At 37.4% G+C, this 18,554-nt stretch overlaps 1 protein-coding gene and 1 pseudogene across 3 annotated transcripts; both read left to right on the top strand.

Moving 5' to 3' along the window:
• Positions 1-21: 21 nt before the first annotated feature.
• Positions 22-7,041, top strand: LOC117620021 (tRNA-dihydrouridine(20/20a) synthase). 2 transcript variants are annotated; one of them, XM_034350111.1, is made up of 13 exons: positions 22-171; positions 300-442; positions 588-714; positions 1,725-1,852; positions 1,953-2,022; positions 2,135-2,237; positions 2,853-2,970; positions 3,169-3,250; positions 3,709-3,770; positions 4,467-4,539; positions 4,632-4,712; positions 5,368-5,448; positions 6,602-7,041. In XM_034350111.1, exons 2-13 carry the CDS (start codon positions 387-389, stop codon positions 6,764-6,766), a joined length of 1,146 nt encoding a protein of 381 aa, XP_034206002.1. In that variant the 5' UTR covers positions 22-171; positions 300-386; the 3' UTR covers positions 6,767-7,041. The 2 variants fall into 2 exon arrangements, with proteins under 2 accessions (XP_034206002.1, XP_034206001.1); XM_034350110.1 differs by having other exon boundaries at positions 29-442.
• A 1,647-nt stretch (positions 7,042-8,688) lies between these two features.
• LOC117617192 lies at positions 8,689-13,243 on the top strand (annotated as a pseudogene). The gene is made up of 3 exons (XR_004584295.1): positions 8,689-8,858; positions 8,961-9,063; positions 9,860-13,243. The product of XR_004584295.1 is annotated as a leucine--tRNA ligase, cytoplasmic-like (transcript).
• Positions 13,244-18,554: the final 5,311 nt, after the last annotated feature.

Raw genomic sequence — 18,554 nt, 5'->3', positions numbered from 1 at the left:
CCACGCCAAGTCCAATAGATACCAACCTCTCCTTTTCCTTTGGTCCTTGTTGTCTTCCTCAGCCAGAAGTGCCCTATCAAGCTATCAGCCTCCCGCCCGAGTTCATGGAAGCCAGACCCTAAACCCTAAGCTCAACTAGGTCAAGCAGGAGGAGGCTGTGGTTCTGTGAACGTGAGTTAATTAATAGAGCGAAAAAAATGAAGTTAGCAACGTCATCATATTCATATTCCTCAGTTACTCCTATTCATTCTGTTTTTCTTCACAAAAACCGTCGCAAATTGTCATTTAATATATTTCAGGGTACTTCTTCTTCAACAACCGCATCCAATTCCACATCCACTTCTTCTTCCACTCAAACCCATCAACTACTAAGCACACCCGCCGCAATGGTTTCTTCCCTCCGGACCCGCCGCCATGCCCACTATCCTCCTCCGTGGTTTAGGTTCATCTCTCTCTCTCTCTCTCTCTCTCTCTCTCTCTCTCTCTACTTTTCTGTTTATTTGAATTTATTATCTTTATTGTTGCATTCAATTTGTAATTGCTGCTGATTTCTGTGGACTTGGGTTGTTTGGTTTTCAAATTTGCAGTGTTGCTCCTATGATGGAATGGACTGATAATCACTACAGGACTCTGGCCAGGCTCATTTCAAAGAACGCATGGCTCTACACTGAGATGCTTGCTGCTGAAACAATTGTCTATCAAAAGGACAATCTGGTAAGCCATATTTATCTAACCGTATTTTCTGTTCAAGTTTAACTTGGGGGCAGGACGGGGAGGCTTATTGTTTTATGTACTGTGTACGTAGTAGGCTTCTCTTTTTTCTGTTTGCTCTTTTTTTCCCTAGGAAAATACCCTGCTAGAATTGCTTTTGGTGGCCGCAAGTGAGATATTGGACTTCATTTTGTATCAAACTAGAAAGAATTGTGAAATGTCACCTCAGAATCGAAAAGCTTTCAAATAGTTTCAACCAAGAACATAATTAGGTGGAAAATGTGAAGTTTATTTTCACAAGATACCATTTGACGTCTTTTTGATTGATCCTCATCCAATAGAAGGAAACGTTTGACAAAATATCTTCCATGTGTTTAGTTGAAATAAATCCCTTTAATTTTTTCAAACCACTTGTGTACTGACTGACGCTGGGATAGGAAGAAAAGAGAGATAGAGTAGGCCAGAAGACTAGAAAGGGAACTCTTAATTAGTGAGCCTACCACCTTAGATAGGTAATTATGGCTGGAAATTTTTTTATTGTGGCGGTTTCAAGTTTTCAACAATTTCAGACAAAATGGACAAACTAGAGAAACTTTGTGAGTTTCAAAGTTCAAAATTGGAGTTGAGTGGGGCTAAATGTCCCAAGTAGAATTCTTAAAATGTTTTTTGTAGGTACTGGTTGATGTTGAGTGGCCTGGGTGGTAATGTATACACAATGATGGAACTGTTTGGAATTTCAATTTTAATGCTTTTGTCTCTTGAGTGTACACATATCACAAAAGAATGTATAGATTTTTATATTTTCTTTTCTTTGTATTTCCATCTTCTTCAATTTAGTATATGTTTTATTTTCTGAAGGGTAGCTGGCTGGAATGCGAATTAAAGTTCTGTTTGTTTTTTATTTATTTATTTTAAATCTCTGAACTGCCATTAACAGTTACTGTCATTTCTTGAATCTTTTGTGCATCTGATTAGTTGGGATTGAGACAACTGATAGTGTGACTCTTTATCAGGACAGATTCTTGGAATATTCTCCAGAACAACATCCTATTGTTCTTCAAATTGGCGGGAATAATTTGGAAAACCTGGCCAAAGCGACTGAGCTTGCTGAACCTTACAAATATGATGAGATCAATTTTAAGTTTGTGCACTTACTATTGCCTATCTTTTTATTCACCAAATTTTCTTCACTTTCTTTTTCTTTTTCCTTGATCCCTTACGTGGCCTTCTATGTTTACCAGTTGTGGATGTCCAAGTCCAAGAGTAGCTGGACATGGGTGCTTTGGTGCTCGCCTTATGCTTGATCCAAAGGTTTGATAACATTTCTCATTATATTGTTAATTGCAATATATATATATATATATATATGTTTGTTTTCTGTGCACTGTGTTCTGATAAAGACATTTGGTCTTTACAAGGAAAGTTTGTTGCTGAGGCTATGTCAGTGATTGCTGCGCACACAGATGCCCCTGTCAGTGTTAAGTGTCGAATTGGTGTTGATGATCACGATTCATATAATGAGCTCTGTAAGGTCCTTTTGTCCGAATATTTTATCTATATAGTCAACAAATTTTCAATATTTCTTATGGTAGAAAAGAAAAGGAAATTGGAAGAGCCAGTGAATGATAAACTATGGACAAATAGGTTTTTGCATCTTACAAATATATTATGCTTTAATTTTGGATGGATAAAAAGAATGTTAAACACAATTTGAACAGTCAAATGTAAGAGCTTTTTAAGGGTATGTGGATGGATAGTTAGCAAACTGAAAAGAGAGTATGAAAATTAGAGAGATAAGGTAAATGCAAGGGCTTTTTAAGATTTTCCTATATAGGGAAGCATTGTATTACTATTTTGGAGCAGTCAGAAACAGAAGCAGGAAAGAAAGTATAGCTTTGCAGTAAAAGTTAACAGGAACCGCATGTTGCAATATTTTGTTGCGTACACTCTTTCCACACTTTTGTTTTATATGCCTGTTGAATGATAACTGTAGAACATTATTTATTGGTTTAATGCTTGTTGCTGAGCAAATCTAATTCTATATTGTTGCCTATCTAAATTTGAAAGACTGTAGCTATGGTTATGTTAGTTTCAGGAGTTGCATCCTTATTTTATTGTGCCACCACCTGTCTGCTTTTCAGGTGACTTTATTTACAAGGTTTCTTCTCAATCACCAACTAGGCATTTCATAATACATTCACGGAAGGCACTACTCAATGGAATTAGCCCAGCTGAAAATCGAAGTATTCCACCTCTTAAGTATGTATTGTGTGATTTCATATTTTGTCAACTTATAATTAAATCAGCTGACCTATGTTTATTAGAGAAATGTTATACTGGTATGCTTATCCCAAAATTGCTATCCTAAAAATGCTTAGATATTTGTATACATATGTAGATCACATTCACAGCTAACATGCTGCTTCTTATTATTAACCGCATCTTACTTTTTTGCAGATACGAGTACTTTTATGGCCTTTTGCGTGACTTTCCAGACTTAAGATTTACGATAAATGGGGGCATAAACACTGTTGATGAGGTGAACCTTGTCGATTGAACTGTTATTTTGGCCTTCAGAGGATATCATTTTTCTAGCTACATTTTGTTCAATTCTTTGTTGTATTTTTTCTTTTTTATGAAAATTTCCCACATTCCAATGGTACATCAGTTGGAACTTGGACTTTTGTGTCTGTGCTAACATTTCCTTATTGTTGAGAAAGGTTATCCCAAAATTGTATTTTCTGAATCTTTCTGTCATTATATTTGCTGAATTTTAAAGTTACTATCTTGATGCTTATATATGACAATTTTTGCATGTTTTAATTTTGTGATTATATATGAACTGAGTAGTTGTTTAGCATTTCATTCTGGTTTCCAACATGACTTGGGAATGCATACAACAAAGCTGTAGCTTGTCCTTTATGTTAATTGATACAGATACTTTATGTTGATTCCATTCGCCTATTTCACATGTCTTTTTCCTCCCTCTGATTTTAGGTCAATGCAGCTAGAAGGGCAGGAGCTCATGGTGTAATGGTTGGACGTGCTGCATTTCAAAAGTATGTAAATACTCATAATTTGGATTTTCTTTTCCTTTTCGGTATGCTTATTGTTGCAAGAACCTTTAAGTTGGTTATATGTAGTTCGAGTCTTAGTCTTATCCTCTCGGATGATTATCTGCTTCTGTTTCATTTTTTGTGTCTGGGTGCACATGTAATTCTAGCTCTTCAAATGAAACTAGAATTCTTTCAATATAATTTTTGTTTCCTATCAAAGACAAAAATTTGAAAGAACCAAATGCACTTCATGTGCAAGGGATTAAGTAGACAGGGTACAACTTTAAAGAATGAAATTTGAGTATGGAGTGTCAGAAGGTGGGGAGAATGAAACCTCTTCAGTTAAGCTTTCTGCTTGAAGAGTGTTGTCCAAGATAAGAAAACATGTTTTCCACACAATATTAAAATCTCATAACTTCTTGCTTCACATGTAAGTCTGTACACTACCTTAGAACCAAATGTGGGTCTAGCATGTGCGAAAGAGGAAAGTTACTGGAAAAAAGGTCAAAACTTGTATAAGACTAACTAACGACTAGCTTTAATAATTACACCATATAAAAATGTCCCTATAAGTTTGAGTTTGGATATTCTATTTAACTTTAATTTCTAAATATTTGGATTTCTGATAATCCTCTCTATTGTAATGCTACTACTTTGTGACTCAAAAGTTAACTGACAACTGTTGTACATTTTCCACAGGCCCTGGCATACTTTGGGACATGTTGATACTGCCATTTACGGTGCACCAAGCAGTGGTGTAACACGGCGTCAGGTTCAGTTGCAAACTTGGCTGTGAAATGGGTGTATTTTTTGTTTTACCTACAGCTCATATTTTCTTTCCTTTTTTTTTTCCTCCACTTTTAGATACTTGAGAAGTTTCAAGTGTATGGTGATTCTGCTGTGGGAAAATATGGACGCAAACCAACCGTGCGAGATGTGGCAAGGGTGGGTTACACTATCATCCTCATGATATTATGTTGCAGTCTGGAAAATGTGCCACATACCCTTATATATTACGAGTCATAGAAGAAGGAATAGAATATGCCAAGAACCGTTTTTTCTGCAAACTCTAAAACGTGGAGCTGACAATTTTATGCTATTGTTTGCCATATTTTCATGAGTCATAAATGACTTCTTTCTAAAGAAAAAATAGAAGGAACAAAAATTGGGAAGCTGTCAACTGATTTTTTGTTGACGTCATTTTGCATTCAATAACATGGGTCTCTTTTCATGTGTCTCTCTCCCCATATCTGAGGGCTATGTTGCATTGATCCTGTCATACCGGAAGCGCATCATGGATTATGAATTTTGACATGAGTTGGTCATCTGACTCATTCTGACAGCCTTGTTCAATGTAGTTGTTACCTTATGGGTCTACTCTGGGATATGTGATTATGAAAATAGGTCTAAATACTTTTGCAATATGGATCAATCCATGAAATGCCAAGTTATCCTGTTGTTTCTATCATTCCGTCTTTCACCACTTATTTTTTTGGTTGACTGCGGTACAATATCTTAAGCTAGTCTGTTATGACCTCAGTTTCTCCTACCATAATTACTATTGGTTCAGTTACATTATCCTCGTTTTGTTCTGCTGCAGCCTTTGCTTGGTCTCTTCCATTCAGAACCTGGGAATGGTGTGTGGAAGCGAAAAGCTGATGCTGCTTTCCTGCATTGCACGGTATTATTATCATCATTTTACACCTATATAGTTCCATTCTTAGTATTTAATCTATTATCAAAATTTAAGGGAAGTTTCCCAAACACAGGACCTTAAAGTTCTAATCACAAAAAAACAAAAAAAACAAAACAAAAAACAAAACAAAAAACAAAAACAAAAAACAAAAAAACAAAAAAAAATATTCATTTACATAATTTGCTTTCACTTTCCACCCCATGTAAACTATCAACCATTTTCATTAGTTCTGGTCAAGGCAGTAATCGTCTTTATTATTTACTTCCACTTTCATGCCTAAGTTTTTATGAATAATGCTTCTCAGCTTGAAATGTTTTTAAAGTTAATGTCAATCAAAGAAACAGCACACTACATTTTTCTTATTAAAAAATACATATGTAAGCAGCCAACATCATCAGAATTCGGTTTGGATAAATATTTATTGCAGAGGTTTGATTGGCACGAGTGTGTAGAGGAAATAATGAGTCCCCATAAACACAACATTGCATCATTAATGTGTCTTTATGCTGCATTCTTTGAGAATCTTTTTAGGGGAGCAGTCTATGTTATACTATTATACATGATACATATGTCTCTAACTCTCTAATTGAAGCTCTGCTAGGATAAAAAGCCAGCCTTTCTCCAAACCCTCCTAGCTATTCAATGCTGCGTCATTGGCAATGTATATTGATAAAGTGTTTTAAGAAGATTTTAAAAGCAATCTCCAAACCCGATCATATTGCCGTTGTGATATGTAGGTTGTACTCAATAATAATCAATAAAAGTGCAGCACAAATGAAATGTCATCTAGTATATAATATATTGATTTTACCTAACAAGATCAGTATTGGTGTTTTTGGTTGACATTTATCAACATGTCATAATGAAGTATAGAAGAGATCCTCTTTTCTATTTTGAAAAGGAGCTGTATAGAGAGCAATCTTTTACAGCATGCATGACAAGCATGATGAAGGTTATGAGAAGAAAGGATAATACAGTAATTCCACAAAAACTTAAGTTGTCTTGTTTGTACCTCAATGGCATTCATTACTGTCATTCATTCTTTTCTGGTAGCTTTTTTGTCTGATCTTCCCGGACTCGTCTTATTGTCTCTTTTCAAAATTGCTCAAGCTTCTGAGACAGCTCTTGAACCTTGCAGACTATGAAATCATTTTTTGAGGAAACGCTTGTGGCAATTCCTGACCATGTTCTAGATTCACCTATTGGAGAGCCATCATCAGGAGGTGAAGATCCTTTTGCCAATATTCATACTTTGCTGCCTCCAGCGTACGAATCAAGGGAGCAAGAACTACTATATGCCTAGTCTGTGTCTGTTCAAAATATCAAGTTTAGGCTATTCTTTACATTTTTGGAATTTAACCTGATTGATCCCATGTAGCAATATGTACTAATATATGTCAGTGCACAGTCAGAAATTTTTTGTTGTGAAGCAGTGAGTCCATCATAAAAATCTTCTGGATGGTGACTAGCAATTTTTCTTTTGGGTGCTACATGTCCTCTATAATGAGAACCTCTTAACTTCACGAATCTGTTACACTGAATTTTTTAAATATATGATATGGTCTATTATTGCAATCATTGTAAACGCATTTTTGATTGAGCCCTTGGAATTTTGTCATGTATAACTTGATCTTTTATCTGAATTCTATAGTTCTAATTACTGTCAATTTGATATCCACTTCCATAGCTCTTAGTTAAATGGTGGATCTCTCTTTTCTTTTCTTTTTTCCCTTTTAATAGCTTTGCCAGGTGTGAAATGAGAAATTAGAACTGAAATTGTTGCTCCTGCCTCTTGGATAAGAGATTATGTGTATGCTCATTGTACACTTTCCCTCTAATCTTGTATTGTTGCGTTGTATTGTATTGCTCCTCTTCTTTTGACTTGTTTCAATTCAACCTTAAGAAAACAAACTACAATAGGCAATGGCCTCAGTAACCATGACTGCATCATTTCTTGGTGGCGCAACCCTCTCCAGCTGTTCTCCTATCACGGCACGTCCGTTTGTTGGCCAAGGCTGCAGGAGCAGCTGAAGAGCAAAAGGTGAAGATAAACTGTGACACCAAGAAAGAGGACAAGAATGGGAGTTGCTCTGCTGCTGGGATTGCATTGGCTGATGGGCCAAAACCGGGTACCCCCCCAGAGAAGCTAGGAAAGCATTTGCTTCAGTTTGTGTTACCATGCCCGCAGCTAAGATCTGTCGCAGATGAAGCTCTATAATTTGTTGTGTTTTATGCTGAATTAGTTTCAGCCAAATGTAATGGTGCCCTATTTATGTGCTGGTCATCTTCTCTTGGGGAGAAACATAGTTTGCTCTAATGCTTCTATGAGATGTTAATCTGAGCATTCTAGTTGTCTTTGATGATTTTTGTAAGCAAGAACATGCTCTATGAAGTTAATCAAAAAGCAATTATGGGCCACCAAATGGAGCTAACACTACCCCTTTCAATTCTCAGAATCACCAACTCTGCTTTAATCGAATACCTCCTCTTATTAAGATGAAACATACCATTTCAGAGTTGGAAGATTTTCTAACTCCCAAATTCGAATTTCCCATCCACATTAGTCAAATAAAGTATAACAAGTGCTAATTCTAAGGCATGACCCAATTAGAGAATAGATTGTCAACATTATTGCACGAAAATCAAAAGATACAGTTTAGGAATAAAAGAAAGGTAATTTGTGCAACCCGGATTGGTGAGTTAAACTAGTTAATCAATGCATTGCGTCAGTCCTTTTGCACCTGAGTTTGATTCATATTCCCGTGATGTAGTAGTTTAGAATATTATTTTGTCAAAACCTCAAAAAAAAGAAAAAAAGGCAATTTGTCCAACCCCACTTCCCTATATATCAAAAAATATTTGTTTTTAAATGAGATCGGAAATTCCCATTCATGTTCCCGCACCATATTTCCTGTTTATATTTGTAGATATAAAAAAAATAAAACATAAAAAGTTATATGCACATATATTTTTCTAATTAATTCACAATTTTAAATTTAAATTAGTGTCTATATTGACAACTCCCTTTCGTAAATTCTCCAAACATGTGATGTTTCCCTTTTTTCCCGGGCAACCCGAACCGTACCAAAACTCTAACGGCCGATTTTGAGCAGCCTAAAACCCTAAACCTTAAGCCCCTGATCGAACCTCCAAAATAAAAAAAGAAAAGAAAAAAAACCGAAACTTTTTTTTTTTTTGAAAACCCAAAAGAGGGCAAGCAGAGTCCTCGCCTACGTGCGGGGGATGCCCTGGATTCATCCAAGAGAAAAGAAAACACCGAAAATTACAATTACACAGCAAAAGAAGAGGAAGAGAAAGCTCTTTCCCGTTGTAATCAATCTTCACAGAGCACACAAAGCAGAGATTCTTAGCTGCTTCGTAAAACCCGATTCCAGGTACGACATAAACCCTAAAACCCTAATCTAGTCATCCATCCCCAATCCCTAACCCTGAAATCTCTTTTGTTTCAATTTCTCAACCTTTGATTTCAAATCCAGGTTTTGAAAAGGGAGAGAACTCTGTTAACTCGACTGGTGTGGTCTCTTCAACCAACCCTTCACTAGGCCTGCGTCGTTGCTTCCTCCGCCATCGCCTTTAGCGGTATCTCTATCTATCTACCTTCTTTATTGAATTCATGTTGAGATTCACGACTATATCCTGTTTACCCAATGGTTAGAGTTGGTTAGAGCTGTTAGAATTGTTAGGAGGTTGGTTTGCTTAGCTGTCAGCTGTTAGCACGGTTATTTACTCATTAAGCAAAGAGACTAAGTAGATGTATATATATATATACTGTACTGTACAACGATTCAGTAAGCAATACATCATTCAGTTTTCTCATCTGCTCTTAGAAACTTCCAGTAAACTCTTTTCTTCCTCTGTCTCTACTACCATGGTTAGCATATCCTTCATTCAGTAATTTTTGTAGTTAATTATTAGTTTCTGTCATGCTGGTTTAGCTTGGCAAAATCACAGCATCTTCTCTTCTATTCTCTCCCATTTTTTATTGTTTAATGAAACAAGGAAAATATTGAAACCAACCATGTTTATCACATACTTGATCTATGGAGTTCGTATAAAAACTAGTTTTTGTTTTATTTATTTAAATTTATGCTGCGCTTAGGCCAGCATGATTTTACTTTTATTTGTATTTGATGTAATTAAATAAATAAATTGTCAGAGTTGTTATGCTGCGGATTGTGTGAACCAACCATACAAAAACTTGTTTAATTTGATTAGAACATGGCTGTAGTAAATCTTTATGACTTGAGGGCTGTTTATATGTTCATATAATTTTCTGTTTATATGTTCATATAATTTTTTATGTTTTAAAATTTTGATAATAATCTCATGGAATAGCTGGTTTGGTCATGGAAATCATTGCTTTTTATTTTTTCAGTTCCTGTAAGATCACTGACATGGAAGCTGAAGCTGAGAAGAGCTTAGTTAAGAGAAATTTTCTCAGAGACAATGAAGTAAAGAATCAAATGTTGTGGAAAGAGCATGATGTTTACAGGGCTGAATCTTGTGAAAAGCCTCCTGAACCAGGGGAGAAGTTCTTTGGAAACTTCCCATTCCCTTACATGAATGGTACTTTGCATCTTGGACATGCATTCTCACTCTCAAAGCTAGAGTTTTCTGCACGTTATCATAGGTTAAGAGGCGCCAATGTTCTCTTGCCTTTTGCTTTTCACGGCACTGGCATGCCCATCAATGCCTCAGCTGATAAGCTTGCACGAGAGATCAAACAGTTTGGGAACCCACCAGTGTTTCCCCAAAGTGACGAAGAGGAGCAAGGGAACCAGCAGGAAGCAGAAGATGAAAAAGCAGGTGCACCTCCAGATAATAAGTTAAAGGGAAAGAAGTCCAAGGCTGCATCAAAATAAAGTGGACAAGCATTCCAATGGCAAATTATGCGTAGTCTTGGCCTCTCTGACAGTGAGATACCTGAATTCCAAGAACCGTCTAAGTGGTTGAACTATTTCCCTCCATTGGCAGTGAAAGGCTTTTGGCTTGGGATGTGACTGGAGCCGCTCCTTTGTTACTACAGACTTGAATCCATATTTTGATAAGTTTGTGAGTTGGCAGATGTGGAAATTGAAAGAAATAGGTAAGATTGTGAAAGATAAACGTTACACAATCTACTCTCCATTGGATGGACAGCCATGTGCAGATCATGATAGGGCAACTGGTGAAGGAGTTCAGCCCCAAGAATACACAATCATCAAAATGGAGGTAGTGGCACCTTTTCCTGCTAAGTTGGGAGTATTGGAAGGGAGGAAAGTTTTCCTTGCTGCAGCAACTTTGAGACCAGAAACCATGTGTGGACAAACAAATGCATGGGTTTTGCCCGATGGAAAGTATGGAGCCTTTGAAATCAACGACACTGATGTATTTGTTCTTACTCAGAGAGCAGCACTTTACCTCGCCTATCAGGAGTATTCTAGAGTCCCTGATAAGCCTACTTGCTTGGTTGATCTCACTGGTTATGATTTGATTGGTCTTCCATTGAAATCACCACTTGCACTCAATCAGATCATTTACGCCCTTCCAATGTTGACAATCCTAACAGACAAAGGTACTGGGATTGTGACCAGTGTCCCTTCTGATGCTCCTGATGATTTTATGGCCTTGCATGATTTAAAATTGAAGCCAGCTTTCAGGTCAAAATATGGTGTGAGGGATGAATGGGTCATGCCTTTTGATATTATCCCAATCATTGACATTCCCGAATTTGGAGATAAGGCTGCAGAAAAGGTGTGTGTAGATCTCAAAATCAAAAGCCAGAATGACAGAGAGAAGCTGGCAGAAGCCAAGAGGTTGACCTACTTGAAAGGATTTACAGAAGGAACAATGCTTGTGGGAGAATTCAACGGAAGGAAAGTTCAGGAGGCGAAAGCACTGTTAAGGAGCAAGCTGATAGAGGCAGGTGATGCAATTATGTATAGTGAACCTGAGAAGCGCGTAGTGTCAAGGTCGGGTGATGAATGTGTTGTGGCATGTACAGAGCAATGGTACATCACATATGGCGAAGCAGAATGGAAAAAACAGGCTCAGGAGTACTTATCCAGCATGAACTTTTATTCTGACATGACACGGCATGGATTTGAACATACATTGACTTGGTTGAATCAGTGGGCTTGCTCACGATCATTTGGGCTTGGGACGCGCATTCCCTGGGATGAAAAGTACTTTGCTGATTCCACCATTTACATGGCTTATTACACCATTGCTCACTTGTTGCACAATGAAGACATGTATGGGGGTTCCAGCACATCTGGGGTTACACCTGAGCAAATGACCAATGAAGTTTGGGATTTTATTTTCTGTGATGGCCCATTTCCAAAATCATCTGAGGTGTCACAATTAATTCTGAATAAGATGAAGCAGGAGTTTGAGTACTGGTATCCTTTTGATCTTCGAGTGTCTGGTAAGGATCTAATCCAGAATCATTTAACCTTTTGCATTTACAACCACACAGCAATTATGTCCAAGAATCACTGGCCTCTTGGATTTAGATGCAATGGGCACCTCATGCTTGATTCAATGAAGATGTCCAAGTCCACAGGGAACTTTATGACATTGCGTGAGGCAATTGCAGAATATTCTGCTGATGCCACACGGTTCTCTTTGGCTGATGCTGGTGATGGTGTTGATGATGCAAATTTTGTTTCTAGTACTGCAAATAAGGCCATCCTAGATCTCAGTAAAGAGATCTCATGGATGGAAGAACAATTGGGTGCAGACACATTGAGAATAGGTCCCCCTTCTACTTTTGCTGACAGGGTCTTTGTGAATGAGATGAATATTGCTGTGAAGATGACTGAGCAGAATTACCAGGCTTGCAAGTTCCGAGAGGCCCTTATTACTGGCTTTGTTGGTCTTCAAGCTGCCAGGAAGTGGTACTGGATTTCATGTGGCTCTCAAGAAATGAACCATGATTTGGTGTGGCGCTTTATGGATGTACAGACACGTTTGATTGCTCCAATCTGTCCACATTATGCAGAATATGTCTGGAGGGAGCTTTTGAAGAAGGATGGGTTTGTGGCAAATGCAGGCTGGCCTGCAGCTGATGCTCCAGACTTAACCCTCCAGAGTGCCAAAAAGTATGTGGAAGACTTGATTGGTTCAATGATGAAGCTGTACAACAAGCAAAAGGCAAATTTGACCAATAAGAAGGTGATAGGCTTGATATATGTTAAGGAACAATTTGATGAATGGAAGATAGAGTGCTTGAGGATACTCCAGAATAACTTCAACAGAGAGACTCGTTGTTTTGCTGCAGTCAGTGTCATATTGGAGGCATTGCAAAGTAGTTCTGTCAATCAGGGTAAAGATTTTAGACAAACCCAAAAGCTTTGTATGCCCTTCTTGAAGTCAAAGAAGAAGGATGCAGTTGAACTTGGGGCTCGGGCCTTAGACTTAAAGCTACCATTTGGAGAGATTGAGGTCCTTCAACAGAACTTGGACTTGGTTAAGAGACAAGTCAAACTTGAAGAGGTGGAAGTTTTGTCTGCTACCAACCCAGATGATCGTGCTAAAGCGGGCTCTCATGTGAAACAGATAGAGCAAAATCCTCCATCCCCTGGAAGTCCAACGACCATCTTCTTGACCTGTTAATTAGCTATAATCTTTTTGGTTGATATCTACAATTTACGTACAGAACTCTCTTTGTCAGATTAGTTTGCTCACCTAACTTGTGTGGGTTTTTCTTTTATTTATTATTTATTATTATTAAAGTTCAAGCGTGGATTGCTTCTGTTTTCAACAATTTCAGACAAATGAAGAAACTAGATCAACTTTTTGAGTTCCAAAGTTCAAAATTGGAGTTGAGTGGGGCTAACAATCAAAGTAACAGTTCAAAATTGTCTTTTTATTTATTTATTTAAATTTCTGAACTTCCATTAACGGTTACTGTCAATCTATTGTGCATCTGATTAGTTGGGATTGAGACAACTGATAGCTTGACTTTTTATCAGGACAGATTCTTGGAATATTCTCCAGAACATCATATTGTTCTTCAAATTGTGAAAATAATTTGGAAAACCTGGCCAAAGTGACTGAGCTTGCTGAACCTTATAAATATGATGAGATCAATTTTAAGTTTGTGCACTTGCTATTACCTATCTTTTTATTCACTGAATTTACTTAACTTTCATTTTTTTTTCCTTGACCCCTTATTTGACCTTCTATGTTTTACCAGTTGTGGATGTCCAAGTCCAAGAGTGGCTGGACATGGGTGCTTTGGTGCTCACCTTATACTTGATCCAAAGGTTTGATCACATTTCTCATTATATTGTTAATTGCAACAAATATATATATATGTTATAAAATGAACTGGAATATGTGCGAATATTGAGCTGCACGTAAAGTAGATGAGACACAGCATTTAACGAGGTTCGGCTATGCCTACGTCCTCGGAGAGCAGCAGCAGTAACTTTTCCACTATATAAAATAATAGGGCTACAACTTTAGTGTTTACAATATGTGTGGCTCACTGAATTTTCTCTCTTGGAGAATTTCTCTCTGCTCTCTTTCCTATCCACTCACTCACCTTCTTTCTTCCTTCTCTTCCTCTTCTCTGCCTGACTCTCATTCTTCTCTCAATTGGAGGTGTACATGCAAAGGCACAATAATGTCTTATTTATAGGCTAAGGAAATGATGCCCGTGAATGTGCAATAAACTCATGCACCAAAGTCTACAAACAAATAGTAAGTGGGCTCCACTACTTTATACTTTACAACACTCCTCCCTTGGAGACCACAAATAATATGTCAGTTGCTTCATCAGACTTTGCTTGGAGAAAACCTAGTGAGGTAGAAAACTGATGGAAGGAAGAAAGAAGAGTACAACAATCTGTATAGCATACTTCTGGATGCTCCCCCTCCCCCTGATGTCTTCATGACTATCTTTTGGAGTGAGAATCTTTCGGAGTGAGTGAATGATGTAGCCACCAACAATTCATGTAGTAAATATATTTCCAGTGAGCTATCTCTATGTAAATCATAGAAATTTTTAGATTCTGCATATCTAACAACACTTGGGCTATTTGTAAGTTTACTTGAAAAGAATATGCCCGTATATGGTTTTATGCAGAGATAGCATCAAATATGTCTTACATCAACCTAATGTGGTGATGAGGAGCTGAGATTATCTGGAAAATACAATGTCCAGTCTAGTATAAGCAAAAATCTCATTGGCATAATGCTCAATTTTCAAGTCGAGACAAATATTTCTTCAGGAGTTTTAATATGTTGCAAACATATTAATGTACTCACTGAGGCAATTTATGCATATTAGTATTGAGTACAGATTTTGTGCTTCAGGCACATGTCCACAGACTTGCTTCATGCAATTTCAATCCTTCAATGATTTTATTTAAGGGATTATACTTTATGACACATTATATAGCTTTAACCTAGCTATTTATACATCTTTAGGGAATCGCCTCTGGCAATATGCTCCGTGCATTTAATAACCCTTAAAGATAACATGTTGGTCTCCGTAAATGTGCAATAAAGGGGCACAATTGAATCTATAAATATGGAGAAAACCCAACATTCCTTGTTTATGCCAAAAACATTGTGTCATACAAAGTAGGTATATTCCCTTTTATTCCGAACACCCAAGTATAACTTTCAATATTAACATCTTTTGGGGTTCGTACTGTGGGTTTGTTCTTTCACGTTCATTCTCATCTATAATGGAATTGCCTCATTCCATTTTGGCCAATGATATTGTCGACATTTAATAATTGAACGTGGTTCCAATCAACACAGCCCATTGATGATTTGAGTAGCTACTCCAAAATCAAAATTTGTCATTCATCAATTCATGATCCCACCATTCTCATGTGCATGCGCATACATCAATTATAAGCATTTCTTTGCTTTTGGGTACCCAAGCCACTTCAGGGGCTTTTATTATGTGAGAATGTGGATTATAACCTCCAATGGAGCGTTATTTATAGTAGGGCGTGGATAATCTCCATTTAGGGAGTTGGAACATTTAGAACCCATATATCTGTCATGCTGCAGGCATGCCACAGATTAATACATACATGTCAATTAATTTCTTTAACCCATATTATGGGACTTTAACCCATACAATTTGCTACGCATTAGGCGTGCACAATATCAATATTGACATGTCAAAGGATTGTCCTTTCGGGACTTCAATCCACATCATTTGCTACGCAACAGGCGTGCATCATATTGATCACTGCTATACCCATATTTTGTTCTTATGGGACTTTAATCTGTGCAGTGTATTATCAATGTATCCAACTTGCAATCTGTAAAATTTGCATTAATAATTCATGGATACATACAAGCCATTCTTTTGGAACGGACTTATCTCCCCATTTGGTTACCTTTCAAGATAAAATATCAAATAAGTATATAAGCATAAAATAACACAAGTATTGCTTACATCCTTAGGTGGGAGAAACTTTTCTCAAGTATCATTCAAGCTCATATCGGCCCAGTAAATATAATGTAGCGCTTGATGATCTAGTTATATCCTGCAAGAGCAAAATCACAATTCTTTTGCCTCTGTCAAAACAAATAACCCTCAGAGTTAGGATCACTTCATGGATTCTTTCTTCGGATGTTCATTCTAAAGAAATAAAATCCCTTATGAACAGAGAGTTATAAAAAGAAAGAAAAGATACAAAAATTGTGATATTGATTGCAAGGTAAGGTAAGCAATCAAGGAAGGAAGCTGGTGGGAGCAGACAACAAGCTCTCATTTCTCCTAGTCTAGAAGGACCTCAGGAGATTAGAGCATAAGGTCGCCTTCACAGTTCCCTAATGCAGCGGAAACGTGATCAGGGATAGTCTCGCTTCCTGAATGGATGATCAGAGATAGTCTTGCTTCTCGGGCATATTGAGTGCTTACTAATAAGAAAAACAAGTAGATATCGCATCACTAGGTATGGGGAAAACTGGATGTCTTCTGCAAAGAAAATTTCGTTAGTAACACATTTATACACAAATAAGAGGAATAGGTAGAACCGGTGAATTTCAAATTAACCATAGGAAAATTGCGAGATTCTCGGGGTGCTTTTGAAAAAATAGCTCCGTGAAATCCGCAAAGCAAGATCGGCTTTGACGAAAATAATACTTGAAAACGCCGAAAGTGCCGACAGACATTATTAGAGGCCGCGTGAAGTTTTGGAATCTGGGAAAGAAAAAGATAATATGGGGATCCGAGAAGATATTGGGATCCTGGAAATGTTGCCACATTTTCGTCTATAGATATTGCCTTTGCAAAACTTGATTGGAGCAACTGCGTTTCAACTCAACTTCCTTCATTTTCTGAAACTTTAGTTTTTCTAAGACTTTCTTCGAAACCTTCTTAAAATGGCTTCCTCTTCTTCCTGCCCAAATTATTTCAATTTAAATGATGCTCCCACAACAACCAGTGACGCCAAAGTTTGGCGTCCATCCTTTGTATCCCAAAATCGTCATCTCACAGTTAATGATTCTGTGATGATGAATGATGCTACTGCTGTCATAGTAGCTAGGAATTTCATTACTCCAATGGATGAAATATTGTTAACAGGGAGGTCTGAGGAAGAGGCTATTGATGACTCAATGGCTTTTAGCATTCAGAGTGCTGCTTCTGTTTCTAACATGGCTGATCGTTTGCGTGCTAGAGCAAACGAGGTTCAGAAGCTAACAACTGAAAATTCGTCTCTTCAAAGAATGCTTCATGAGTCTCAACAGGAGGTTGAGAAACTTAAAGGAGAGAATAATGCCTTGTTGAAACTGGTGAGTTCGTACTCCGTTGATACACTGAGAAGGCTAGACATGCTGCAGGTCTCCAATGAAAGAATTTTGGGAGACCACGAGAGGCTCATGGCTAAGCTTAAGAGGCGTCGTCCTCTTCCTTCAGAGGCTTCCAGAACATAATGTAATTTTATAGATTTTACAGGGCCTGCACCTTCATTGCAGGTGGAAAAAATCTATCTGTTGTATGCTCCTTTCCTGTTATAATAATTGCGCACATTCTTAAACTTGCACCTGTGGTTTTTACGTCTTTTCAAAATGACGGTTTGGAACCTTGTGCCTTATAGGTTCAAATAACCACATCGATCCCAAATTTCATATTTCAATGCATGTGAGCCCGAACTTTTGGCCTGGGCTAAACACAAACTCAGAATTTATTTGCCCTTTTCAAATGGACATGAAATATGGATTGAGTAAAAGCCACGATAATATCGCAATATAGTAGTGAAGAGCATTAACTACTATATACCCACAACTTCAAGTTCAGGATCTCTCATATATTTGGATCCATGGGCTTCCGGCCCAGATATAACAAAATATGTGGGGAGCCTCAATTCATCATTTGAGGTTTATACTGATATTATCCATTTCACGGTGTATTCTTAACAACCGGAATTCACAAAATATATTTCTTCCTTGAGGTGTCGATTATAACAAAATCGAACTTTATTAAATTCATCATTCTCTTATGCCAAAGAAATATGTGGTGTACCACAATTTGCAATAATACCTCAAGGGTTGTCCATTTAACTGTTGGAACTTTAGGTTCTCAACACTGTTAGATTTTGAACTTCAGGCCAAAATCACATATTCTCATGGTATGGATATTCAATCCCCTTAGATTTTGAACTTCGGGCCAAAATCACATATTCTCATGGTATGGACATTTTTACAATTTTTTGTACATATTTCGGGACTTCAAGTCCTTACATAATTGTCCATATTTTGAGAAACTTAGGCATCTCATTTAATTGCTCATCCATGAGTTTAAGGAACTGCAGGTTCCCTTTTGTATATAGTGACGGTTTACCCAAAATGGTCAATATTTATGCATACGTCACTATTCATATGTATAGTACTATTCATCAAGTCATGAATACATATCTATTCATGTGTGCAGTACATTTGCCAGTACAGTTATTATTCATGTGTACGGCACTTTTAACCAATACGGTACTGTTACATCATCAAGGAACTCTAGGTCCTTATTTACATGTCAAGGATCAAGGATCAAGGATCTTCAAGTCCGATCTCTTGTTTACAAGTATAGTACCGGAGAGACTGCCAGCTCTCATATCAAT

The sequence above is a fragment of the Prunus dulcis genome, chromosome 2 (assembly GCF_902201215.1).
Source record: "Prunus dulcis chromosome 2, ALMONDv2, whole genome shotgun sequence".
NCBI lineage: Eukaryota > Viridiplantae > Streptophyta > Magnoliopsida > Rosales > Rosaceae > Prunus > Prunus dulcis.
The sequence above is the reverse complement of the archived record's forward strand: the minus strand, read 5'-3'. Positions and strand labels throughout refer to the sequence as shown.